This window comes from Microchirus variegatus (genome assembly GCF_963457635.1).
Source record: "Microchirus variegatus genome assembly, chromosome: 1".
In the NCBI taxonomy this organism is placed as follows: Eukaryota; Metazoa; Chordata; class Actinopteri; order Pleuronectiformes; family Soleidae; genus Microchirus; species Microchirus variegatus.
Genome location: NC_139802.1, coordinates 1,455,395 through 1,483,082, shown reverse-complemented (window position 1 = coordinate 1,483,082; position 27,688 = coordinate 1,455,395). Strand labels below are relative to the sequence as shown.

The 27,688-nt window shown below is 43.8% G+C and overlaps 1 protein-coding gene across 1 annotated transcript in view; it reads right to left on the bottom strand.

Moving 5' to 3' along the window:
* Positions 1 to 562: 562 nt before the first annotated feature.
* The window catches only part of LOC310924323 (poliovirus receptor homolog), a gene marked incomplete at its 3' end in the record, with an annotated part of 44,635 nt that continues 17,509 nt past the window's right edge, over positions 563 to 27,688 (bottom strand). The window contains exons 2-7 of the mRNA XM_083886028.1: positions 11,931 to 12,040; positions 10,819 to 11,068; positions 9,680 to 9,973; positions 9,452 to 9,569; positions 8,809 to 8,957; positions 563 to 1,149 (exon numbers count right to left, since the gene is read on the bottom strand). Coding sequence (XP_083742154.1) covers positions 563 to 1,149; positions 8,809 to 8,957; positions 9,452 to 9,569; positions 9,680 to 9,973; positions 10,819 to 11,068; positions 11,931 to 12,040 — 1,508 coding nt within the window. The remainder of the gene's footprint in view (positions 1,150 to 8,808; positions 8,958 to 9,451; positions 9,570 to 9,679; positions 9,974 to 10,818; positions 11,069 to 11,930; positions 12,041 to 27,688) is intronic.

Sequence of the window (27,688 nt, the reverse complement as noted above, 5' to 3'; positions counted from 1 at the left end):
TGATGGTTACCGTATATACACCTTTAGAATCCCCCCCGACTCCACTATATACTAACTTACCAGCTGTCAGAGCACAATGCATTACCAAAACAAGACGTTTCCCACCAGAGGATTAAGAATAACAGGCTAAACAAAACTGCTTGACAACCTCAACCACTTCTAAGGTTTTGGTGATGATGTGCATCGCCTCCTTTATAGCCAAGTTTGCATCATGATTCCATTTCCTGTCTTCTACACTACATTGTTTCTCTCTTTTAGTCTGTCAAGAGTCCTTGTCATGGTCCTGGTGATAGCGATAGCATGAACAGAAGTGGTGAGAGAGGTTGTTTCTTTTCTGTTTGATTTTCCACTCTCGGGGACCATAGTATCCCACCTCACCCTTCTGTTCATTCAGTTAATTTTGGGGCTGCACTGTGATTAATAATAGGCTATATTTAAAATCAATATCTAAAAAATAAAAGTGGTACAATTTTCTCTTCTGAAATCACACAATCCTTGGGAGGGTTTCCCCTTTCACTCCTTTTTCCTCCTCCTTCGTTCTCCTCCTCCTCCTCCTCCTCCTTTATACATAAACTTCAGTTCGTGAGATGACGGAGCCATCCCGATGAGACTCCATGTCATCATCCAGGTAGTCTCCGATCATATCGTCCTGCTCATTGTGTGGGCGAAGCTGAAGGATGGGGCCGCCTCCACCGAAGTGGTCATACCTCTCCTCCTCCTCCAGCAAATCAAACTTCCTCCTCTCTGCCTCGTCTAACTCACTGCTTAACAGGATGTCTTGGGCAGTGGGTGTAGTGGTGACAACTTCAGGCCGACCTCCCATGGTGAGCGGCTGGTGATGGTTGTTTTTCTCTCCAACGCCCTGGTGGGATGAGCTCTCGTTGTAAACATAGATGGGCCCATTGTTGTTGCCGCCTCCAACTCCTCCACTCCCCGCACCTCCGCTTGTGCCGTTCTTGCTCGCCTTCTTGCCACCGCCAAATATGCGAGTCTTCATGTCGCTGCCGCCATTGGCGCGGTAGCCCTGCTGTTGCCTGCGGCTACGGGTGACAAGGACGCAGATGAGGGCGGCGACCAAAAGGAGGGCCAGCAGGGAGCCAATCACAGCTCCCGCCACCACACCAGCATTGGATGGGTTCACTGAGGGCTCTGTAGGAGGGAGGAGAGGGAAGGGAGAGAGAAAAGGGAGGGGGGAAAAAAAGGAATACGGTTGAGAAAAGTGGAAAAAAAGAGATCAGTGTGAAACAAGGAGAAAAACAGAGACAGCATAAAAACGAGACACAGGAAAGGGGGAAAACAAGAGGGGGAGAGGAACACAGAGATAAGATAGGAGTTGGATGATATCAGTGGTGCTGGTCTGAACTGTAGTTAATTCATTGTGTTTAAGTGATCAGGTGTGAGTGTGTCTATGTACATGTATGTGTTTATATGTCTACATTGGCATTTCCTCCTCTTCCCTCAGAGCTGCTCCTGTCCCCATTCCCACAGCCACAGCACAACAAAGTCTCAGGTCTCGGCCACATTGACCCTTGCGTTGTCCTTGAACAGCGAAGGTCTGTCAAAGGATCGCAGCAAATCACAGGGGTAGACCGGGGGGGGGGGGGGGGGGGGGGGGGGTGGAGAAAAGTTGTAGGACGCACACGCATGCACACGGGCGTTCTGAAGGAGTGGAAAATGGTGTGTGCAGGGCAAAACAGGTGGAGGCCATGCTGGGGAGGAGAATAATGATGGATTGTGGAAGGGAGGGTGGAAATTGGATGATGAAGAGGAGAAGTAGCAGCAGGAGGAGGAGGAGGAGGAGGAGGAGGAGGCAGGGGGTTGAGTGAGTGACAGTGTGACACAGCCGAGTGACGAACTCCTCCTGGAAGCAATGAACAAAGAGCAGCGGGAGAGAACGGCACCACTCTTTGCTTCTGTGAACCACAGGCGCCGTTTGAGCACATGCCAGTCCAACGTGTGTGACCATTTGCACTGCAGCACACGCATTCAAAGATCCCATTTTAGCTTTATTTTTAAATTAGACAATGCAAACTAAGGAGGGAGTGAACACCACTCTTTGCTTCTGTGAACCACAGGCGACCGTTTGAGCACATGTCAGTCCAACATGTGTGACCATTTGCACTGCAGCACAACTGCACGCGCATTCAAAGATCCCGTTTTAACTTTATTGTAAATTAGACAATGCAAACCGGCTAAGGAGGGAGTGAACACAAAACTAGGGCTCCTCCATGTGACACACAATTTCTGTTAAGGTGTTTAAAAAAAAAGCCTGGAGAGAGGTAGTAGTGTCTAAATCAGGGTTGGAAAAGCATCCCACAGGACTAGTCAGCCATATAGTGCTTACTCTGAACGCACACTTCCCACTCCCTTAACATCTTTCTGCAGCAATATTAGAGCAGTATTTCAAAGCAGGTATTTGAACTCCAAAAGATAAAACTATCTTTGTAGAGATGGCAAACAATAGTTAAGACTCGGGTTTTGTTTTGCTGAAATGTTTTAAATTCATCGTGGCAATTATTTTCAGTACCATTCTAAGGAATATAATCAAGTTAAGCATTTTCTTCTGGATTTCGAAACCACATATTTTTCTTCAGTATGTCATTATAAGACTTCTCAAAAACATAAAATACAGTCAAAAATCTGCATCCGATCATAATGAAATCAACCACAGATTGAATGACAGCTGTCAGTACAGTACTCGTAGAACTGCACTTCTGCTTTGGAAGGGTTTTTAATAATCAGGGGTAATAGCTCCACACAGTTCCTGTGACCGTTTCACCCAGGTTGTCATCATCTCCGAGCCTGGAGTAAACACCTGTCCTAAAAGATCCAATCACGAGTGAGCGTCTCTAAATACATCCTTCTACACCCTGGCATTAGAATAGCAAGAAAATGCATTGAAGATCAAGTACATTTGTTTAAATAGAAAGGAGGATGGGTGCACTTAAGTTTGATTTAGACTGTAGGTGTTTTGAAATGTATATTCTGAAGAGATTAAATGAGTACGGTTACTTTTAGAAGAGAGACTTTGACCACTTTTACAAGGTTTACAGCATTCAAGTGCAGCAATTTCTATAGCTGGCATAAAAAAAATTTTTTTAAATTCATGCAACTCTTTATTCTATTTGGATAATCTTGTACTTGGACTTTGTGTTAGATTTTGCAGAAACATCATGGAATAAAACAAAGAGTCTCACATATGAGTGCGTGAACTTCACAATAAAACTAAATAAAGAGGTGGTGGTGAGCAAATGTTTTTTTACGTCTGTCCCTGGTTAATAGTGATCATGAACCTTCACTAAGCTGAACGTCCTCTCAGTTGCTTCTGCTTTCCTTTCCACTCACTGCACATTCACGAGCTGCTGCAGAGGATTAACCAGTAGGAGCAGCAGTTCAAATCCCTGCCTAAATGTGAAAGTAGCAGTTCAGCCCAGCTGTATTGCCATTCCAATCTGAAATCCAGCCCCTCGTGTTAAGTGTACAGAGAGCTGACAGAAATACTCTGGTAACGCTGATTCTTGTAAGACAGAATAAGGTAGTCTATTGCCGTCTACACCTGCGCTCTTCTGCTCCTCGCTTTATTTCTGCCTCTCTACTCATTTACGAACGCCTTTTCTCCATCTCTGCCACCAGCTGTTGGTTGCGTTCACTCCATCTCCACTAAATCCATTTCCTTTGTCATTTGTATTTCTGTCATATGTTACTTCTCTCTCCTCTCCCGCGTTCTGCTTCACTTTGAACGTGTGCCTAGAGAAAAAATTAATAATTTCATGTGGGTATATTTTCCTCTTTCTTTCTTTCAATTTCTTCCACCAGTCTCCCGTGTGCGCTGCCTCTCTACCCTCGGATTTTCCCCGGAGCAGCGATAATCACCACTGTTCACACATGAGAGTGGTGACCAGCCCTTGGTGACCACTTGTAACAGGAACACAAGAAATGCATTATCATCTCTGGCTCCTTGGAGCTCTGGCTCAGGCTTCAATCTCTTTGCAAACTTGGAGATGGATAATGCCACACATAGGCATCGCATCAAATGGAATTAAACTCAAATTTAAATGCAAATTCTGCCTAATTCCACACACTTATTTTGAATATTTTGCTCAAGACTGTGCTTAAGTGTCTTTTCTCAAAGACAGTGCTCGAAACCCATTTGCGAATGATGATTCACGTGTTATTCATGTGTTATTCTACACACTGTTCTACACTCTCTCAACAGAGAGATGAAAAGGAGCCACCACTGACTCTCAGTACTTGGGTGTACAGACATCCTTACGAAGCACCAGTGGAATTTGCTTCCATGGATGTAAAAAAAAGGACAACCCATAAACTGTTGGATGAGCCAGCAGAAAAAATGCAATATGCATGCTTTGTGGATAAGGGGAGAATAAAAAAACTGAAAACAAACATGAATAACTACACGCACAGACACACCCCTCCCTTAGCAGAAACACCATGCTGTGAAAGACATGAAAAAGCATGTTCTGATGAAGTCACGTCCTGCGTAACTGTAAGCTCCAAGTGACCGCAAGTAACGAGGGAGATGGAGCAGAAGTAATGTGGACTAATGTAAGCTTTACAGTCGTTGTCCCCAAAAAGACAACAAAAAACCCCAGAAAACATGGACATGTCACTGAAGCAAACTCACAAAGACATTACTGTAGAGTTGGGCTGCAACACAAGCTAATCTATGCAGTGTGTTCTGTGTCAGCATTTTAAGATATTGAACTGGGATGTGTGTATGCATGTGTTCAAGTGTGTGTGCTAACCCTGCATGCCCTCGCTAATGAGGGGTGGGCAGGGGGCCAGTGGCAGGCTGGAGGGAGACTTGACTTCATCGGGAAAGGGCCCAAATCACTTGTTCTAAACCTCTGTCCTAAGATGAGTTTTTAAAATGTATTATTCTATTTACTATTTTCTGTTGAACTGAACAGCACTTCAGACCATGTGGGGGATTCAAAGAGGAACATTTTACATTTTCAGGTTCTGCAGAGACAACCTTGTACGGAAGGATGGGCCAGGGGATGGAAGAAATCTGGGTTAGCTACACAGGAACCGCCCCTTGAGAGAAGCCTGGAATGAAGGCATGGATGGGACGGATAGAGACTACTAAGCTGTGATTAAGGAAGAGCTACTGGTATTTAAGTGTTTAGCTTGGAGAGAGAGAGAGGGAGAGTGAGATGGCATGGACATGAGAGAAAGGGAGAGTGAGAGAGAATGCTGGGGGCAGGAGTCTCTTCTCTGAGTCGGGAGATCAGCGCCAGACTTGCAGAGGCTGAAAGACAACCTGTGAGAGATAAGGAGTATGAGGAGAGAGCATATGCTAACTGAGAGGATGAGTGATGCAATAAAAGAGGGCAAACTGCGGCAATAGATAGCGAGAGAGAGATAAATGGAACGGGGGGAGAAAGGGAGAGCAATTTAGGGATACATTTGTGTGCGACTAAGCAGCAGGATCGAAGATGAGAGGCGGGGAGGCAAGGAGAAGAGAGGACATCCATCTCTCTCTGCCTCCAGGTGCACAGGACAAGACTGAGGGCAGAGGACACTCACAAACACCCACCCACACACACCAGTGCATGGATGTGTGTGTGTCCGTGTGTGTCATGCAGCTGTGGGGTAGAGGGGAGTGGGGGACCTGCTATGTAGCAGGTGCTGACCATTTCACGCCTGTCGTCCCTTCTTAGCCCCGTTTGTCTACACACATTCACATTAGCTTCCACTGAACCTCCATCTGGAGCCAGTCTACGTCTTTTTCGAACTACGTTACGATTATTGCGGCCTCTTTCGGTTCACTTAAACCCAGACTCACTCTCCCATTTCTCTACTTTCCACAAACACCCTTCAACCCCCAACACTTTACTGGTTGCCTTGTTCACCCTCTTATCTGCCAGTGAATTTTGCTCACATCTTGTCTTCCTCTGACGGTGTGTAAGAGTGGAGTAGGACGGCAGGAGGGAGGGAGGAGGTAGTCGGCTATCGAGAGAACAAGACCAGATGGAGGAGGGCGATGACAGTAGAAGGAAACAGTGAGACGGGAGGAGACAAGAGCGATGACCAGAAAAAGAGGAGATGAAAGGGAAAAAAAAAAAAAAATGGAGAAAGAGGATGAAGAATACAAGGATACAAGGAGTGTAAATGTAGGATAGAAGACAGGGTGAAAGAGTAAATGGAGGAGAGCAGCAGCCAGAAGCTGAAGCAGCAATGGGTGACTGATCCGCTCTGAGAGGCTTGGAGATAGATGGACACACACGCTTTCCTGAGAGATAGTGGAGGCCAGTAGCTGTGGAGATAGGATACTGTGGCACAAAATTCCCATGGGAATTTCAAATGCCGTCAGCATCTGCACTCTACATCCACAAATTCACTAGCAAGATTTTATCCAGGTGCACATTTATCAGCTTATCATCTAAAAGCAGCAGCCTCCACCACCCTCCTTCCGCTCTCTGGATCTTTGGATTGCCCCGCTTGTTGCGTGTTATACGCAGCAGGAGATGGTGGCATCCTTTGAGCATCAGAAGCCAGCAACAGCACAACGCAGCAGTACACAGTGGCCCCAGAGGAGCAGTGACGTAAGCTGTGGCACTATAAGCAGCTAAGGGAGTTGATGAAAAATGTGGAGAAAAAAGAAATAAAGAAATAAAGAGAGACCAAGCTCAGGGGAAATAAAAAGTAAATTAGGGCAAGTAAGAGCGGAGTGGCTTTTAAGATGGAGCCACCACAGATATACACTTTCCCCCCATTATGAGCATGGCTTCCCTATGTCAGCATAAAATAACTTCCAGTTAGGTGCAGCCATGTGGCAGTGGAGTGGAAAGGCATGTATTTTGTATGAAACGCAGGAGCGAGGCCTGGTGAGGAGGAAGCTTAGACATTTTCTGGAAACGAGACTGAAATAAGGACTGTGGTATCATTCAGCATGATTTAAAGCTCACATAGAGTGGTCCTGTTGCACATATATGTTAGTTATGGAGGTCTACTTGCATACATTAACTTGTTTTTATGGTCAAAAACCTCCTAGTTGCTGTAAAGAAACCAATACAAATCTCTCCTTACTGACGCTGTCCTCAGACTGAACTCTCACACCCAGAAGACAGTGTGTGTTGTGATTGGCCAGCCACCGTAGAGCCTTCCCAACTGTCTTGTGATTGGCCAACACCCGGAAGTGACATAATCAGCACTGCTACTCATTATCAAAACATTGTTTAAAAAATGTTTAATAATAGCTTCTTCACGACTCCCCGCCACAGTCCCTTTTATGACTTTGACCCAGAGTCAGAAGACACTGTCGCTCGTGAAACACCTCCACAACGGACGTTATTCTTCTTCTGCGGTTCAATGTACGCAACCGGATGTGCCCGGACTAGTGCCCGGAGCAGGAGGATCTGCTGTTCAGGAGAACCGCTGTTTACGTAACCGGACCGAGTTTTTTCAGAGATCTCGCTGAGCCCGAGATTACAATAAAACACAGCGTTCTCAGCAGTGGCTGAACTGTTTGCTTCGAAACATCAGGGCTATGCAAACAAGGTAATGACGCAGATACACACTAAAAAACAGCGTTAATTGGAACTTCCGGTTTAGGTTCGCTTTGAGTCAAAAACGCGTGCTTTAGTGCACACAGACGAATCTGCAAGCACCCATACACAAGCAGACATAATGTCTGGTCTCAGCTGAACCCAGGGCAACACTTTAATCCACTTGATTTTAAAGTCGGTGTCATTTTGAGTGGAATATATCACTTGTACTGATTGTCGGCTTCTCTTCAAGACAGGGACTCTAATGAACACTGCTCATTTGCTTTGCTTTAGTCTCTCCTGTCATTAGCGATGGCCAGGGATACTGCTGAGAAACGACTCAGGCGCCTTTTTGATCATGAATATAGAGGAAGCGAAATTTCTTTTTTTTTCTTTTTTTGAGAAAAGCAAAACATTTGAGAGAGGATAATTTATTCAATGTGCAAATGCTTGCAATGCGAGCTACTGAGAACCTTGTTCAAATCTCTGCTTGGGGTACTGCAGAGGAATAGACTTTCATAACACAGTGTTAACGAGTGCATGCAAAGACACACAGAGCAGTTACCTGCATTCTTAAAACCAAACAAAGAAAGACAGATGACAGGAAAACAGGGAGAATACATAAGTGTGTAAAAGCGCAATCTTACAGCCTTGATATATCTGAGGCATTCACAGACAGCCAGTCACACACACACACACACACAAAATGGACAGAGCAGCTGGAACCTCTAACCCTGAACTAGACAGTCACAAGACCCAAGACAGTCCTCAGCAAAGACAAAGTGTATTTGTGTGATCATGTGACATGTGAGGTGGAACATGGTACATCCCTGGGGAAAGATATGAGAGCATAGCACACGAGGAAATGTGCAGCATGTGTGATGAACGCCCATTGGTTCCAGTTCATCAGAACAGAGGGCGTAAAATGTTTTCATTTACAAGCTAGGAGACGGTTTAGATGACGAATGAGACCCAGGTGAGCCTCAAGTGTGTTTTTCATTTCACATGTGAAACGTTCACATTCACCGTGTACAATCTACACACTTTATAATTCATCTAGACATTTGAAACTCATGAAAATCAGATTTGGACTTGATGACAGCAACAGTACTTGCATATCCAGGTCCAAGTTCAGAAAGACATCTGTTTCTAATCATTTTTTTCTCGTGTGACTAACATTACACATGTTGTGTTTTGAACATGGTTATGAATGTTATCTGACCTACATCTCTGGAACCATGTAATTGTTGAGTGTATGTGTTGTAACTCTCTTCTTCTGCGTGATCTTTCAACTCACCTCTGACTATGGCTGTGACCTGATCCCGGCTGGTCCCTATGCGGTTCTTGACCTCACAAACAAAAGTGGTGTTGACGGCCTCGTCCACCTTCAGTACCTTCAGCTCGTTGCCTTTGATCTGCACCGTGTCTGGCATCACTCCTGACATTCTGCAGTAACATATTTGCCAGGAGAGAGAAGAAAAGAGAGAAGGCAAAATACAAAAAATCAGTTTCCCCTTTTCTCAAAGGCAATTTATTATCATAGAATGGGGCGGAGGGGGGATATGAAGGAAACTGCTGAATCAAGTCCAAAAATCACATCCTTCTCTTTTTAAAAGTTGGTCTTTTTTGTCTGTATTTTGTCACAGTTATGTTAGTGGCTGATAAAACTTGAAAAATAGAAGAAACAGAAATAGAAAAAGATTGAGAGATTTGTATTTCTCATTATGCCCCGGGTAAATTGGAAGTCACAGAGTCTATTATGAGAAATTATGCACCTATCTCTACGATCAGAGTACGGGGTGGAAGTGGTAATAATAAAAGTACCTATCGCAGCTCTAAAAACACTGTGGACCTGAATGAAGGGCGTGGAAGGCAAAATGACAGACAAAGGGAAACGACGATGAGAAAACAAGAGAACACAAGGATGTGTTAATACTCACGTGTTCCACAGGATGGAAATTGGGACAGGGTTTCCAGTTGCTTGGCAAGTGAGCACCACATTTGTACGACCCACGTACCAATTATTGTCATAACCCACAATTGTCACCTGAGGGGCATCTGAGAGGAGGACAAATGAATGGCAGAAGGCAGGAGGGGAAAAAAAAAAGCAATGAGTTCAATTCGTCACTCCACAGTTAGAAAACATGTTTGTGTGCATTCAGACTTACATTGAACTGCTAGTTTCAGTGGGAAGCTTTCTGGTTTGGTCTGGGTCCTGTGTGCCACCACGCAGCTGATATCTTTCCCGTTGTCTGCTGGAGTGGGAATCATGCGGTACTCGCCGCTGATCGTCACCGTGTTGTCGCTACCAGCCTTCGACACCACTGTTCCATTGCCACTGGCTGCAGTCACCCAGGAGATCTTGGCAGCAGGGCGGCCGTCCATGGACTCGCAGCGTGCTACAACGACCTGCTTAGTGCCTGCTTCCACTGTTACGATGGAGGCCGAGTTCTGAGGCTTAGCTGATGGATAGGTGGACAGATTGATGTAAGGACGGACCGTGGATGGGAGAGAAAGGGACACAAAGTGGCAAAGAGAAGATTAAAGGATGTAGCAATACACAAAATGGAAATAAGACAGCTGAGAGAAAAGATAATGTGCACCATTACTGATAAACAATTTGAGTCAGCAGTCTGCCAAAAACAAATCCAAAGGCTCAATCTCCAAACATCCTCTGTCCCCCACTCATCCCATTCTGACTTTTCTCTCTCCAAAGCCTAACTTGATAAACAATTATTGAACAAACGTACCCAAACACCAAATTGTTTTTCACTTCCCCTCCGTTTCTTTTGTCTACTTATTCTCTATCTTGAACACTGACCAATGAAACACTATGTCTCTGACTGGTATAGAGCAATCCCATAAACAAATTCTAGAATTCACTTAACGGTTTCTGTCAACCCCCCCTTCCTCTCCCCTCCATCTCACTCCTTATATCTCCTCAACTGCCCTCTGTGTGGGATCAGAGGAGAGCAGGCTGGACAGGGGCTGATGGCAGGCATGACAAGCAGCTAGATCAATATAGAGCCTGAGGGGAGGCAGGGAGGCATGATGCGTTGAGAGAAAAGAGAACGCACCAGAGGCACTGGTGGCAGGCCAAGGTTAGACCAATGGTTCCATTGCATTAACAGGGACACAATTGATCTGACAATAACACTTAAAACAGCAATTAAGCCCAGATGGACACGCTTTTAACCTGGATATTGCCTATGGGGGAGGGAGAGAGTTAAGAAGATATGTGGGCATAATGTAGTACTTTGCATTTGCACAAACTATGAACAGATGACAGATGATATTGCTGACTTACCAAGCATAATGAGATTGGTGATGCCCTGCTCATTGCCAATCGGGTAGGTAGCATATTCACAGACATACTTCCCCTCATCGGTCATCCTAACATCGTTTATCTGGATGGAAGGGCTGGTCAGGAGTGCGGGGTTGGTTGAGAAGCTGACCCTGCCCTTCATTGGTGAATCAGGGTAGTTGGGTTCAAATTTGGGGTGCAACACAGCGATGTTGATCCTTTCTCCTTCCTTGGGCTCATAGATCCATGTGACCTGTGGCGCAGTAGACACGGGGGGTCAGAGGCAAAGGTGCAGGAAGTGACTGAGAAATGCGCCTCATGGGCCATGCATTAATAAATGCATAAATGGAAACATTTTGAGATGTGCACATTTTGCCATAAACTCCACAGGGCAGTGTAAACAACATTACAATTAAATAATTGAATATGGTTTAAGGTATGAATATGGATGCAATTTATTTTATTTTTTTTAGAGTCAGTGCTCTCTCTCCACTGCTTGTCACAGAAACAAGTAGAATTGTGCACTCCAGACTTCATTGAAATGCAGCTAAGAAGTGCTTCTATTACCATATTTAATCCCCTTAAGCAAAAGGAAGCTTAGTATTGTTTGTTTGGCAAAGTAAAACATTAAGCCTAAATGTGATATAAAAAAAAAGAAGAAGAAGAAAGAAAAAACCATTAGTAGCCTTAGGATTATTTCTGTGGACTATGATTTGTTAGATTAAAGTTTTAATGTGCCAAACAAACAAGGCACATGGACTTGTATTATCATTTTATTTGTTCTTATTCATCAGTTTCATACACCTGCAGAATCATGACGATGCATGGTTGACAAATACTGAATACACCCATTTGTTTAGTAAAATAATAAACTGTGAATTGGCTTAAGGGTCGATGTCTGTTCACCTCAAATGTGAAAGAAAATTGGAGTCCAAAGCAATTTCAACACATTATTTCATGTTTATATCACTATAGTGAGCTGCAGTTTGAAGATGAAACTGACATTTTTATTGGGATTTCATATCACAAACCCAGTTAAGAGTATGGTGGTATTAAGAAAAAAACAAATATTAACAAAAAAAAACAACAGTATTATGGGTGTGTGTGTATCTGACCATTGTGAGCTGAATCCCAGTGGCATCACTGAAGGCACAGCGTAGGTTCACGGTCTGGCCAGGATACGACAAAACCTCCGGCTCCACCTTTACTCGCTGACCCATCGTTCCTAGAAGAAAAAAGAAAGAAATAATCATTAACATCTCATTTTATTAAATTTATTTACCAATTAGCAGGAGAAGAGACACAGAAAGCAAGCAGAGCATATGTGCAGAGCCTGCTGATGATAAATGAGGACAGTATAGAAGTGTCAGGCTCAACAGAGGACGACATTAGTGAACCCAGGCAAGTAGGCCAAAGAGTCTGGTAACTCTCCATGACTGTGCATGTGTGGATGGAGTGGCTGATAACAAAAAAAAATAAAAAGGAATGTGTGCTGAACTACAAAAAAAAAAGAGAAAAACCAGTCCTCTTTTGCACACAGATCATAAATCATCAGGATTGGTTATGCTGTTCAGTAGCCTGCCATTTGCTGTGCCAACACATTCCTGTGTAACAGTTAAGAGTCAAAATAAATACGCTTTTCTTAGTGCGTTATGTCAGTGGGTGTGTGAGAAACATAAAGTGCAAAGGGAGATTTAGGAACAGCAATCCGTCTGAATGTTTGTGTGTGTGTGTGTGTGTGTGTGTGTGTAATCCAGGTATCCACGAAAATGTAATTACTTGTATGAGTAAGCGTGCATTAGTGTATGTCAGCAAGATGGTTCCTGTTTTAAGTGAGAGGGGATTACCTGTGGGACTTCAAATGTCTGCAGCCACTGCTGCAGGTGCAGAAGTGAGTGTATGTATGCGCATGCACGCACACAGGTTACACACATACAAGTGTACCAATGAAACACCGTTTCCCCTAAAGACAAACAATTACTTGCGGAACTAGTTCCACCAGTCTGAGCCAAAGCTGTTGTGTTGAAGCTAATATGATCTGGAGGGCTGATGGAACACACACACACACACACACAAACACACACACGAAACCAATATGAAAGGAGATAAGACCAAAGGGCAGTGTCGTCTCTACCTTTTGATCAGCAATAAACACCACACCTTGGGCTCTCAGGGGCGATGTGAGATATCATTACAGAAGAAGAGAAGACTGAGCGAAAGACAGAGAGGGCAAGTCGAGGAAAAAAGGCTTTCCTAGAATAACACTGGTTCTCTCAGGACCAGCCCAATTTACAACCACAAAACAACCCCCTTGTAGCCACAGAGGAACCTCTGGACAACCACTAAGCTGCCTGTGGGAGCAGCAGAGAGACGTATATGGCAGGAAACGGGAACAGCTCGTTCCCTACCTCTCTTAGATACACAGCATAAATTACCATATCTGTGCGAGTAGAGACAAAATGTGCTCACATATGTATGAAAACAAATTCAATTTGTCAAGCTCTTGATGTATTTATCTTTGAGTCTTTGTCGTTGAGCCAACGACCACCTGAACTCGTCTGATAAAGTAAAAATTAGCTTTGGGAACTGGAGCTGAAGACGAGCAGATAAACGGTTAGTGAAACCGTTCATAACTTGACTTAGTTGGGGTGCACGGATGGAGTCAGTCAGCTCGACACGTCAGGGCTGTTGCTCAACGCGACGCTGGTGTTGCACTTCAGATTTCACACACTAACACACGCACAGCTGTTGTGTGCCCAACATAATGCGGGGATCAGAGCCAAGTCATACACAGTTGTCTGTCATTCTGAGGCAATAAGAGAAGAGCAAGGCAGGTCAAACTCCTGCCAGAGCTCAGATGAGAGACTGACCGGGGCTTATGAGACACCATGCAGCCCCAGGGAAATGAATATTTCACACAAGACGTATAGAGACGTGCACGCCCTCATCCTCCATCATAGCCCCTAAAAACCCTGCTCTGCAGTCTCTCAGATTCCGGGTTATTAGCCAGAGAATGGAAAGTCATACACAATAGCACTGTTGAATTTGAAATAGTAACTGTCATCATAAATATTTAGAGAGTGTTGTGGACATTGAGCAGGGGAGAGCGAGGTGGCAGTTGGAGAAAATCAGGAGCTAAGGGAGTTTGAGAGGGAGAAGACAGTTCAAGGGTAGAAGTGAGAAGAAGGGAGGAGCGTCCGAGAGAGAGAGAGAGAGAGAGAGAGAGGGAGAGAGAGAGAGAGAAGGTCGGAGGGGAGGAGAGTGAGAACAGAAGCCTGGTGTCACTGCTGCTCTACTTTAGCTCTGCTGCCTGCAGTTAACATACAAGAAACACCACCAAACCTAAAAGGCACACGAAACGACAACGGCATGCACAACATTACTGCCCTCTTTAACACTGTCAAGTAGTCAAATGTCACCATCCTAAGTCCTGTCACCTATGGTTACATCTTTACCACCCACGTGATGTGCAAACACACACACACACACACACACACACACACTAACACATGCACGCATGCAATACTGATGGCACTGCGACAGCCCTGCCATATTAACAAAGTCCTCTCTGATACCCTGCCTGGTCACACTGACATTTCCATACTTTCCACCATTCATCTGTGAAGAGAAAAATTAAAATGGAAGGAAGGAAGGAAGGAAGGAAGGACACTAGAGAGAGCCTAGGAATGCTAAAGTGATAGAGGACGAGTGCAGAGGATGAGGGGTAGGGGAGGTGAAGTGCAAAGAAAGTGGGGATGAAAGGGTGTGAAGAGAACTCGGTGCCAAGAATAGAGAATGAAGGGGGGGAACAAAAAGACAAAGTGATGAGAAAAGAGGCGAGAGGAGGAGGATTTTGAAGGGGAGACAGTCTGAGCTATAAACAACGCTAACAGAAGACAGCTGAGGGACAAAAGAGACGCATGTGAGAAAGGGATGTTACAGTAAGTAGAGGACGTGAGTGGTGTGGGGGGGGGGGGGAGGGCCAAGAGAGAGACACAACGGGAGAAACTAAAAATGGAGAGGTGGGGGGGGGGGAGGTGGGAACAGGTAGCGAGAAACAGAGCGAGGAGAGGCAGACGAGAGGAGGGAGGCTTGGAGCAGCGAGACGCAGGGTAGTCTCCACACCTGACCTAGTGAGAAACAGTGAGTGTGTTAACAGAGGGATGGCGAGAGAGAGAGAGAGAGAGAGAGAGAGAGAGAGAGAGAGAGAGAGAGAGACAGAAGCACAGTAAAAGAGCATGAATGAGTGAAGAGGAACAAGAGGAAAAAAAAGACTCAAAATCCTAATTTTCTCTACAGACCATTTGCGCCAGCAGCAGCAGCAGAAGCAGCTTAAAAAATGAACACACGCTCATCAACCTGTGTCTAACGGCCTCGCTGCATCGATGGCCGACTCCGACACCTGATGACAGTCATGTCCTCTGCCTGATCCCCACTATGTACGGTGGAGAAAAAGCGTGTCAGGAGAACACGAGGAGTGCAGGCCATCACCTAAAATATCTAATAGCCTTCAGAGCTCACCGAGTCTGCAATGTCATCGCACACGAGGTAGACGTACTGTCAGGTGGTCCAGAATGAAGCTGAGCCCTCATTCTCCACATTCTTCAAGCTCGCCTCCTTGTAGTCCATATTGTGTGTGTGTGTGTAAGAGAGAAAATATGTGGGTGTGTTTCTGCTTTGGCCTTTCCAACACACACTGCTGTCTAAATAAGCATTCTGCACTTTTATTATTCTTCCAAGTCTGCGAGAATTCCACCATTTCCATTACCGCCTTGTTGTTGTTATTGTTGTGCCCACCCTCTTCACTCCTAAAGAATAATAGCTTTGATAGAGGCTGTAACACGGTGCTGAATGGAGCGTCACTATTTTGTCCTGATGGAATCTGTCTCGTATTCTTTTTTTTCTGCGACTTCTCTGACTTGGACATTCTTTTCTTTCAGGAGAATTTTAATGATTCCCAGTCTGCTTTTCAACCTCCCAGACTTGACATACCGCAATCTGGACCCAAGGGCTGCACTTGAGGTGTGTTTTTTTTTTCCCCCCACAGGAAAAAGCACATTCTGGACTGTTTTCTCAGTTCAAGAGCATTTGAGTGCTAAAAACATGATGCAGTTAAGTGAGGTTTTATTTTTTCTTTCTTTCCCCCTGCTCTGAAATATAAAAGTGTGCATTGTCACACAATCAGAACGGCGCATCACAGATGGAATAGAAGTAGTTTATTTTTGAAATGATAATGTTTTAGATCGATTATGTCATGTAGGCTGGGCTTTTTTTGTATTAGGCCGAGCAATAGCCCATCACGGATAAAAGTGCAGTTTATCTTTAACTGCATGGTGGTTAATATCACAGCAGAATGGTTTAACAAATGTGTGCAGTAAGGAAGAAAAATATATTGCAACCGCCCGACCCTCACAGTTGTTCAAGTCCACTTTGGACTGCAAGCTGCCATGATAGCATTTGTTATCACAAGGTCATTCATTCATTCATTAATTTTCTACTGCTTTATTCTCCAATCCCAGGTGACACGAGGCAAAAGGCAGGGTACGCACTGAACTATATATATATATATATATATAGAGAGACGAACCACTATTCACTCTCACATTCACGCTTATGGACAATTTAGAGTCAAATTAACCTTATCTCTAATCTGCATGTTTTTGGCATTACTAAACTTCTATTAAACAAGAACCTGAGTGTTGGAAAAAAAACTCTGCAACTCTGCAAATATTTTTGTTCAATGGACCTTGTTTAGTTTAGTTTATTGATTTATTTGAGACAGGGACCATGTACCATTCATTACGTGGGGTAAAAAGATGGCCGTACCAGATTATAGCTAAAAGCAAATTTCCATCTGCAGTCACTGGGCAGGTAAGATGAATAAAATAGGATAAAAACGAATATGAACAACAAACATGCACACACACACACAGGTCGTCGAAGACCCTTGTTGTGTCACTGTCTGCTCAAGCAAATGGAGTTAAATGAAACAAAAAGGTGCTGACTTTTAGCGTTTAGTGTTAGAGAGCACTTGCAGTGATACTGCTCGCCGCAGGTGTGTGACTCGTATGCCTTTTTACACAATCATTTAATATTAACAGCAGGAATTGTGAGTCAGAACAATGATGGGGTTACAATTCCCACACCGTCTACTAACTAATATGAATACGAACACCAAATTGAAGCTGGCAGTGAGGATTTCACCCTCATAATAAATTTAAATTCATTGTCCTAGTATAAAGAGCCATCATAACAAAAAACTTAAGGCAATCATTTATTGTTAAATTGTTAATGCCTCTTGGAGAGCAAAAGCTCTTTCCTTTTCTTTAAATCTTTAATACGTTCCCTTTATGGCTCTCGATACTGTAATACTGCAGCTTTTGTGACTGATGTAACTGTAATTTTCACCGGGTTGTGCACAGTAAATTTGTCCCCCAGGGTCAGACTGTCTCATATTGCACCGTTTTGGGGAAACTGAGGGATGACATTGGCTGCAAATGACCTGAACTGTGGCGTGATGACAACAGGGTGCTCCATCATGACACGTCCCCTAACAACAGGTGGGAAAGACACATTTTGGACTTGGACTTAGGCATAATAATTTGTTAGCATGCAGCATTTGAAATGATTACCTGACGTGGAAGTTACCTAAAGTTCTGCTTCTGTAACACATTTTTTAAGTAGTGACACACAACAAACTTTAATTAAGATTAAATTCACTTGTCTGAAAAGAGCTAACAATAATGGATGTTGGCGCATAATACATAACACTGGAATAATATTTTTATTTCATGGGTGATTTTCATGGTAATGCATTTATGATAATTCAAAAAAAAAAAAAAAAAACGAATGCAGCATTTGAATACTGATTTGGAACTCGATTACCATGACAAGAGTCAAAGCTTGCAAGCATTTCAAAGAGCCCGAGAGTGTGACGTTACCATTATTGTGACTGAACCAAAACAGTGACATTACTGCAGCTGCACGTCATGTTAAAGTGCCTCTGGTCTGTACTATTAGCAGTTATCAGCTGGAGTCTGGAACAGCATCAACCTGAACCTGCTGTCTGCTTCTGCTACCTGACACCGTTTCAGCACTGGTTTCTCTGACCTTGACACACACACACACACACACACACACTTGGACACACACTCCTACAATGAACGTGCACACGCTGTGCATGCATACACACATCTAGACGTGGATACTTAGGTATGCAGGGTGCAGAGTGGGAATGCAGCTTAGCTTTGACAGGCGAGGCACTTTGACGAGCTAAGAATAAAACTAGGAAATGAAGACTTGAGATGTGTTGTCTTCACATTGGCCTTTTCACTGGACTCTCAATGAGACCTAATCGATAGGACACGAGAAAGCTACATTTAGAAATAGCTACTGTCCATTATGGACTTCTCCTGTGACATTCTATTATAATCCTTTCATGCTGTAAGCTTTACTAACGGATGCAACTGGGTCAAAAGCACATGGGTTTGCTAAAGCAGTGCAGTCCAAAGACTTCAAAGCCATCACATGATACATGCACTCCAACAAAAATCACCATGGGTGTTTAATTCACTGAGAAATGTGACAAAGAAACACAGTGGTTGGTGTTACAGCCAAGTTGCATGTAGCAGACGGCAGGTAAAAATCACAATCCTGTGATGCAACAGGAGCAGATGAAAAAAAAAAAGGTGCCAGAAAAAGGGGGTGTTATATTTCACTTTGTTCACAGTGACATGATGAAATATATGATAACTGACTCTGAAGACAGTGTGGAAAGAAAGGGGGGATAGACACACGGGCAGAAAGCAGAAATGAAATGCAACAGAAGGGGAGCGAGGGAGAAAAGGAGGGACACGGAGGCTTCAAAGAAGGCAGGAAGAAGTGAACAGCTGGAGGAGAAATCTGCACAGGGAGGTCTGTGTGTGTGTGTTTAATAAATGTGTGTGTTTGTGTATGCATCTGTACACCGATGCATATTCCTATTTATTTGCTGGTTTATAACAAACAAGCCCTAGGACCTAAGTGATTATCATTTAGAAAAATAAACATTTGCCAATTCAATTAAGTGTAGCATCTTAATAAAAACATGGGGGGGGGGGGTGTTCAAATATGACATTTCAGACTTTCATATAAATAAACGTGTGCCCATTAGCTGGAAATGCCACGACCCCTTGCATCCAAATCTGGGTCACAACCTCAGCCGTGCCGTGACATGAAACATGACGCTGTGTGATGAAACAGGCGAAGTCCCAACTAGGCATGGTACAGTATGCGATTAGGTGGTATGATAACATTAAGAAACAATATCACAGTATTAAACTATCGTGTTTACAGCTCAAAAATATCTCACCCTTTTTAGACACACCATCAAATACAATCTACGTGATTGGGGTCACTTTACTCAACCCTGCACACAACTTGAGTAATTCCTGCACTCCGTTTCTGATCAGCTCAGACCTAAGGCGCGATATGACAGAACATTTTAATGGTTTCGATAGTCTGACTTTGAGAAACCTCAGACCATGTCTACTCACAATGGAATCTGCCAGCCATTTAACGGCCACAGCCCTGACATGAAATTACCTTCACAGTAGCTATGCATACAGCTCTCTGTGGACCTCTCTTGCTCTTTCCTCCTCTATCTAGCTTCCATTCCCAGTTATGTACAAAGCACATACAGAATACTGCCAGTTTAGTGAGCTCTGCTGGTCAAACGCGTAAGAAAACATCAAAATCATGTTTGTCTGAGAGGAACTGGAAAAGTGCAAGTGATCCATCAGGCATGGAGCTTTTTCTGTTTTGCTGTACCTCTCAACATGATGAAACCAACACCCTCACAACATGCAAAACACACTTAATCATTTAGTATCTGCCAAGCAAAGGGAAAAGCATGCGTAGAAACAAAACATCTGCAAATGTACAGCTGTTAGCTAAAGCATAACCACATTAAGGCAGTCAGTCACAGAAACACAGGATTGTACACGCATAGGATGAAGAGGTACACTTTTCTCCAGTGGGTGAATAATTCATCCCCGGGTAAGAAAGACAGCGGTGAGCACTCCTTTTCCTCCTCCTCTCATCTCTTCATTATTGATAGACACCAACATCTACACTGTACCTGACCCAGGAGAAAGGGAGCAAAGAGAGCGAATGTGGGAAGGAGACACAAAAGAGACGGCAACAAAGTGTGGCCGACGACATGAAGAAATACAGCCGCCGTGTAAACGAGACGTGTATAAAGCACCAAACACAAAAAGAAAACAACCAAGGCTATAAGGCACAAGTGCAGTTTGATGGCATAGCAAGTATCATTCTAGGATCAGGTCTGTTAGGCTCAGTAAAGTCTCACTTGTAAGAGTTGGTTTATTGTGGCCAGAGTGGACACGGCTCTCCAGAGCCAAACAAATAACTGCTGCTTCTATACCTCCCTTCCTACTGCTATCGCTCCAACCCACTGAATAAGTGACTGAATAACTTACTGGTTGGATGGCAGACAGACACCGAGCTTCCCTGCGGCTCCTGGCTCGGGTACTGCACATCATTCTACCTCCAATGCTCTTGCCGACTCTCAGCATAGCTCACCCCCCCCCCCTCCCCACTCCATGACATAGTCCTGTCCTGTCTTTTCATTTTGGAATAAATCCTTTTCATCCCTGGAGCTCACTCTGCTTTTCCTCGACTACTTTTACTGTGCTAGTTGTTTTTTTCTGTCCGACTTCTATGTTCCAGCCCTGTGTGCCATCACTCCTCATGGGAGTTGTAAAGGGCATGCTATTTCAGCCCTGCGTGTAATATCACTACTCACTTTTCTGCATTCAGTGCATAAAATGTAAATCTGAGGGTTTTAGGGCATTTTTGAGACAGGTATTCGGGTCAGTGTCACAGAAACATCTTGATTTACACTATCAAATATTATGCAGACAAAGACGTTCACCTCGTTATCAGGTCTAGCAGGATGCTTGTCCCAAAAAAAATCCCAGACACCATTCTCTGAATGACTTGTGTCAGAATGGAAGTGCGTCTGTAACTGTGTGAGCGTGCAGGCAGGCACATCCCCCGTCTGGCAGCATCTCACTTCGGAAATATCCGAGATTTTTGGAGGATGGAGCCAAAGTGCAAGGTACATCTGCAAGTACCCAACACGGAATGTGTGTGTTTGTCAATCTCTTTATGCATCAATTTGTGTGTACACAGCCGCCTCACACCGAGTCAGTTGTTAACATAATGTGATTATGCGTCCTATTTTCACCTCCTGAACAACACTTGGATGTGAGTGTCTACCAAGGTGTCAGAGAAGATATTTCAGGCTGGGTGTGATCCTTTCCCAGAATTAAAAACTGAAAAGCCTGTAAAAGTGAGAGGAATTCCATGGCAACCCCACCCTCAGACCCAAACACAGCTGCGTTTTTTCCGGTGCTATGTTTCTGGCCAGCGTTCACCTTAATGTCACCTTGGGGAGGGCTCAATTTCCCAGCTGCTCTTCCTACTACAGACAAGCCCATTGGTCAACAACATTTTCAACATGCACCTCATTCACAGCTGAGAAGGCGAGAGCCCGATCCAATTTATGCTGCACATTAAAAGGATTAAAATGTAGCGCCGTGATACGAGGGAGACGGCTATTAGCGCGGTTAGTCTGTCAGGAGGATCACACAGCATGCTACCAAATCAATGCCAGCCATATGGAAGACAGAAGGTCAGGCACCACAGGCAAACAAACAAGGAGGAGTACACCAATATTATGATGAACCAATGACTGTGTTCATCACAACACAATCATCGACAACATCCAGCTGGATTGAATTACTGATGGGAAGTCATTATTGCAGGTAGTCTGCAGGGAAAGATTTGAGAGGACAGAACGTTTGATTGTAAAATTCAACACCACACTTATAATTAAAGCGGACCTAGACCGGAAGTTTAAATTAACGCTGTTGTTAAGTGTGTATCTGCGTCATTACCTCATTTACGAAGCCCTGAAGTTTCAAAACAGACAGTTCAGCCATTACTGAGAACGCTGTGTTTTATTGTAATCTCGGGCTCAGCGAGATCTCTGAAAAATCCCGGTCCGGTTACGTAAACAGCATTTCTCCTGAACAGCAGATCCTCCTGCTCCGGGCACTAGTCCGGGCACATCCTGTTGCGTACATTGAACCGCAGAAGAAGAATAACGTCCGTTGTGGAGGTGTTTCACGAGCGACAGTGTCTTCTGACTCTGGGTCTGACTCTGGGTCAAAGGTCGTCAAATGGACTGCGGCGGGGAGTCGTGAAGAAGCTATTTTTTTAAACATTGTTAAAACAATGTTTTGATAATGAGTAGCAGTGCAGTCACCGTTCCAGAGGGGGGAGCTGCGCTTCTGAGAGCGAGTGTGCTGAATATGTCACTTCCATGTATTGGCCAATCACAAGACAGTTGGGAAGGCTCTACGCTGGCTGGCCAATCACAACACACTCTGTCTGCTGGGTGTGAGATTTATGTCTGAAATATCGAGGCTGAGGAGAGCGTCAGAAAAGACAGATTTCTATCGGCTCGTTTAGCAACAAGGAGATTTTTGAGCATAAAAACAAGTTAATGTATGTAAGTAGACCTCCATAACTAACATATATGTGCAACAGGACCACTCTATGTGAGCTTTAAAATAATAAGTGCACTACCATCAGACAAGGAAAGGTCTGTAACTGATAAGTCTCCCTGTATTTTTGAAAATACAATTAGGGCATGCTACAGCTTTTGAATTTAATCTTAACACACATAAAGACGAATGAGGCCCACTGTGACAGGAAAGGTGCAACAATTACTAAACATTAGATAAGTAAGATGTGGCAAAACAGAACAAAACCGTAGGAATGGAAGACAATAGATAACTGAAGCAATTAAGGCAGCACAAAAGCGTGCTTTGTCTATAAGACCAACCGCATTGTATGCATCAGAGTTCTATTCCCGTATGGGTGCTAGGAGCTGGGAGGGAGGGAGCAGTCCATTGTCTTCCAGCCTCAACAGGAAGCAGGTAAGATGAAACTTGGTGCTTCAACACATGCCTTCTATCATGTGTCCATAAGGGACAAGGGTAAAAGTGATACCGAGGTGGCAGAATATGAATAGAGCCAAAAAAAAGGAGAAAAGGAAGATGGAGAGGACTGCAGTCACTTTAGTGTACAATGGAACAGTCATAAATTACAAGGTCGTATGAGGAGTTGGCACTCAGGGACATTCTCTGCTATTTTTCTATTTTGTCCTTTTATACTAAAATGTTAAGATCATCTTTGATTATTCTGTGGAGGACAGTCACTGTGACAGCTTGCCTTAAGAATATTTTTGTATTGTTTTGATGGATGAACAACAACCAAGCGAACTCGCGTAATGCTCCAGGAGACGAGGGTCGCATAACTGGATATTTCCTCAGAACAAAAAAACAAAGCTAAACATCACAGCTTAACAATAAATAAATGAAAGAAGCACCATAAGGACAGAGGATTTGAAAAGCATAGAAAAATACATTCTTAAAAAAGGAGGGAAAGCATAAAAACCAGAAGCAGCAGTTAAAAAAAAAAAATCCCTCACATAAAGAGACTCATTATATGCACCATTTTCCTTAGAATTTGCTGGTCACATAGGAATCCAAGTCCCTGTGCGTTTCAGTCCAATTAACAAGATTCCCCGGCATTAACAGAGTGAGACTACATGACAATAAACTTCAATAAAAAAAAAGTGTGAACAATACACAGGCTGTTCACTCCTTTAGTGATTAAGCTAGGAAACCTGCAAATTAAAAAACACAAGGTCAAGAGGACTTCAGAAGAGATTGAGAAAGATGACTAAGAATAGCTGTGCTGATCCATTCGCAATAAATACACTCTTAATTGTCAATGTCAATCCATTACAGTTACACCCACATTTACTTTATTTAATTATCAAACACTGTCAAAACATCCAATCATTTGTGGGGTTTTTGTAATCTGTTGTTTAGCTTTGGATGATTTATCTACAGAAAATGTTGTTTATTTTAATTGCCAATTAACTATATTGATTGCTCCCAAACGCCAAACACTTGTTAATCCTGGCTTGTAAACTATGACGATAGCATATTCTGAATTTAGTTGTGTGATCCGAACTTTTAGTTTTTTTCGGTGCATTATTTTGACAGAACATTTAATTTAAAGACAGTACACTTGGTTTTGGAGTAGACAAAACAATTAACCGATTTAATCAAAAGTGCAATACAGCTTATTGGAATTTTTCAAATCACAGGAGGCGCAATATGTGTGTGAAAATATCATTTTAGATGAATTATTATAACACGTCTTATTCTACAGTCTGAAGAGAGCATCTTTGTTTCTTACAGAGCTGCACACATATCACACATTAATCCTTTTAAATATGTTTGTTGAATGACAATGAGAATAATGATGTAAAAACTACCATTCCCTGTGATATCTCCAATCACATCGCAGTCGCATTTCCTGTCAAAACAATCGCAATTAGATATTTATTCAGTATCGTTCAGCCCTACTTTGGGGTATTTCCACTACAGAAATAAATAATAAACTGTTTAATCAATGACGGAAAACAACCGTGGTAAAGTTCTGTATCTTCTTTGACGTTATAACATTGAAGTATTGATTTAAAAAAACACAAAAAAACAACACAGCAGCCACAGATGTCAACATACATGATGAAAAACTGAAACTCTGTTTTCAATTAGTCATTGAAGAAAAATAATAGAAACAAACAATGACATTACTTGCCGAGACAAAATAAAATACACAAATGAAGTGTTGTCATCCTTGTGGGTGTGACAATAAGACGTAACACCTGAATCATTAACCGTGTTATTCTGCAGCCGTCTCAACCCCTCGTCTTCATCTCTGATGCAATCTCACTTTTTAAGAACAGGTTTATGTTCATATTTGGGCTTTTTTACCTTCATTTAACCACCTTTCTTTTTTAAGATAAAGGTGCACATGAAGAATAGAAGAAAGTGTCTTATCTCGCCGTTTGATAAACCCTTGATAAACAAGAGCAAATGTTTGAAGCACCTTTATCTGTCAGAGAGGATAAAAGCGGTGGATCGAGTTTCACCTCAATCAGTCTGAACCTTGTGAAGGGTTTTTTTTTTTTTTCAGACTGTAAAGGCTCGGCGGTGACAATGATGCTACAATTGATCTGACTCTCAGAAGATTGAAGCCGCTTCCCACAGATCATGAGTAAGAGCACAACAACAAACACAAACCCACACACACACACACAAGTTGCTGGTGCTGTCCCCCGTCAAGTCGTCATTACACGGGTTTGGCGCCGCCTTTGTTTACCATCTACTCCCTTAAGGCAGAGTGACAGAGAGAGGATTGGGAAGTGAGGGATGGATAGATAGATGACGGTATGAACACACATGCTCCAGTGGCCAGCTTCAAGGACAGACAGGCCCTTCAATATCAGCCTCCGTGTAATTAGACAGTGCTCCGTCATGCACCAAAGAATTGCTCTTATTTGTGTCATATTACACGCAGCATGAATATTCCCCACTGTGCTTGGCCACTGAGACGTAATGTAAAAAGGGTAGCAAAGGGGTGATCTGCTGAAATTTAATTACATTCATAATTTGCGCATCTTTAGCCGTAATCAATCAGGTTTAAGTTAAGTAAATCCCCTTCTCAGCTAACCTACCACACCCAGTGTTGCTGTAGTAAGGACTGCAACATCTGGTTTTTCCCGGGGAATTCCAATGACAGAGTGAACCTCTCTAAGTGAAAGTAAACAACGTTCCTGGTATGCAGTAGTGACATATTAACAGCTGCAATCTTTCCACTGAAGTGCTGCATTCTTTGGTTTTGAACTGTGCAGCTCACGAGTGTTTATGACGCCGTCTGCTTGTGCATGACACAGCACGTCTCTGAAGCCACCTGCAGCTCCTCTGAAAAGCCAGGGAATAATCTGCCGCTTTTTCAGTCCGTGTGTGTGTGTGTGTGTGTGTGTGTGTGTGTGTGTGTGTTTGGTGCAACTCGCAGCTAAATCGCGGCACAGGCAGCCTTTTCTTGACAACGAGGGAGAGGAGCGAGGCAGATCAAACACAAACCAACTAATCACAGACACCAGCTAATTAGCAGAGTCCTCAAAGGAGAACCCGGGAAAGAGTGATGATTCCCTCTTGTGAATTTCCCAACCACGCTGTACTTTAATGCCACCATGAAAACGTACCGGTCTCAGAAAGGAGAAACCAGAGAGGGTAAAGTGCATAGAGCACCACCACTGATCTGGCCTTGTTGTAATCTTATCATCTCAAAGTGCAGGGGCAAAGTGGCGTTCAATATCCGTGTTATCAGTGTTTCACTCATGAGCACAAGAGACACACAAACACCGTCGGTGGCACAAACACGCACACAGACACACACCGCAAAGTTTTATCTCCACATCCTCAAATTAGACTGCTCATAACGTTTCCCATTAAGGGATTTCTGTGCTTAAATCCCAAGCGCAGTGATATTCCGGGATTCAGAGCAGAGCGCAGGGTTGACGTTTCTGTGCACGGGCACCGACTGCTGATTAACAGGCGTATCTACCATGCTGATCCCAGATTTCCACGAGATCAGAGGGCGAGCTGTGAGCACAGCAGCAGCAACCAATTACAGATGTGACGCGCACACGCGCGCATTTGGCAGCGTGCCACACAAACGCAACCACACGCCTGTCCAGAAACGAATTTCTCTAGACTGAAGTCATCACAATGACGTGAACCCTCCCCTCCTACTCCAACTCGTATCCCACTTCTCCTCTAATCTGAGACGAGAGGGCACCTGTCAGAGGATGCTCAGTTTACCAGCCAACCCTCACAGAGATGGAGAGAGAGAGAGATACTGAGCGAGCAAATGCACATAGAGAGGGAGAGAGCAATAATGATTCTAACAAGGCTATCTGAAGAAGTGCAGGCCACTGATGGGAATTAGCCTAAATAAAACCCACTTAATCATCCTTCATGTGCCCAAGTCACATTTTGTCTCCGAACATCTTATTCACGCTCAGGGCCCCGACTCTGAATGACAGCATGTAACCACGGAGGATAAACAATAACCCATGCAAACATGTATTTGTAATGAAAGACGCAAATACATCGTTTCGCATTTCTGCCATTTGCCCAGATTTATGGAGGAACAATGCCCTCCCTCTGCCCTCTCACTAACTACCATCAATGGCCAGAATTTGTTATACATGATTACAGTGTGACAACATTGCATTTGTGAGCGCATAATATGCACAGGCTACAGACAAAAATCTCTATATGGTTTCAACAAATTGGTGAGGCTGGCCAGAGATGACAAGAGATCCAACAATAAAAAATATGCTCACCAATTTACGGTTAAGCAATGAGCAGGCAGCAAAAAAGACGTGTAGATAAATAAAAACATAAAAACATTGGAGAGGTGGCAAAGAGAGCGATATGAGTGGGAGGTTGGGCTGCAGAGCAACAGCTGCTGAGCATCACATCTGCTCCAAGTGGAGTCATCAGCAAACAGACAGACTGGAACCGACCCACTGAGGCAAGCCCCAGGGAGAGCCAAAGATGGACAGAGGAAGTGTAGAAAGGGAGGAAGGGGTGGGGGGGGGGGGGGTGATACGAGAGCGATACAATTAAAGAGATAGATGGTGGAGGGAAAGGAAGTGAAAACCAGAGATGGCAGGGCACAGAAGCAGAAAGAAAGAGCATCCTGTGCAACCTGTTACTGTTTCAGCAAATGGAGGTGATGGAATAGGGCGGGGCAGGTTGGAAGGTGGCTTTGCATGAACAGTAAATCTCCACTCGCTTGTTGTCCTTTTATTTACATCCTTTCCCACTTCTCCAATACCCTTCCTCCATCTCTCTCGCCTTCTTTCTTTTCA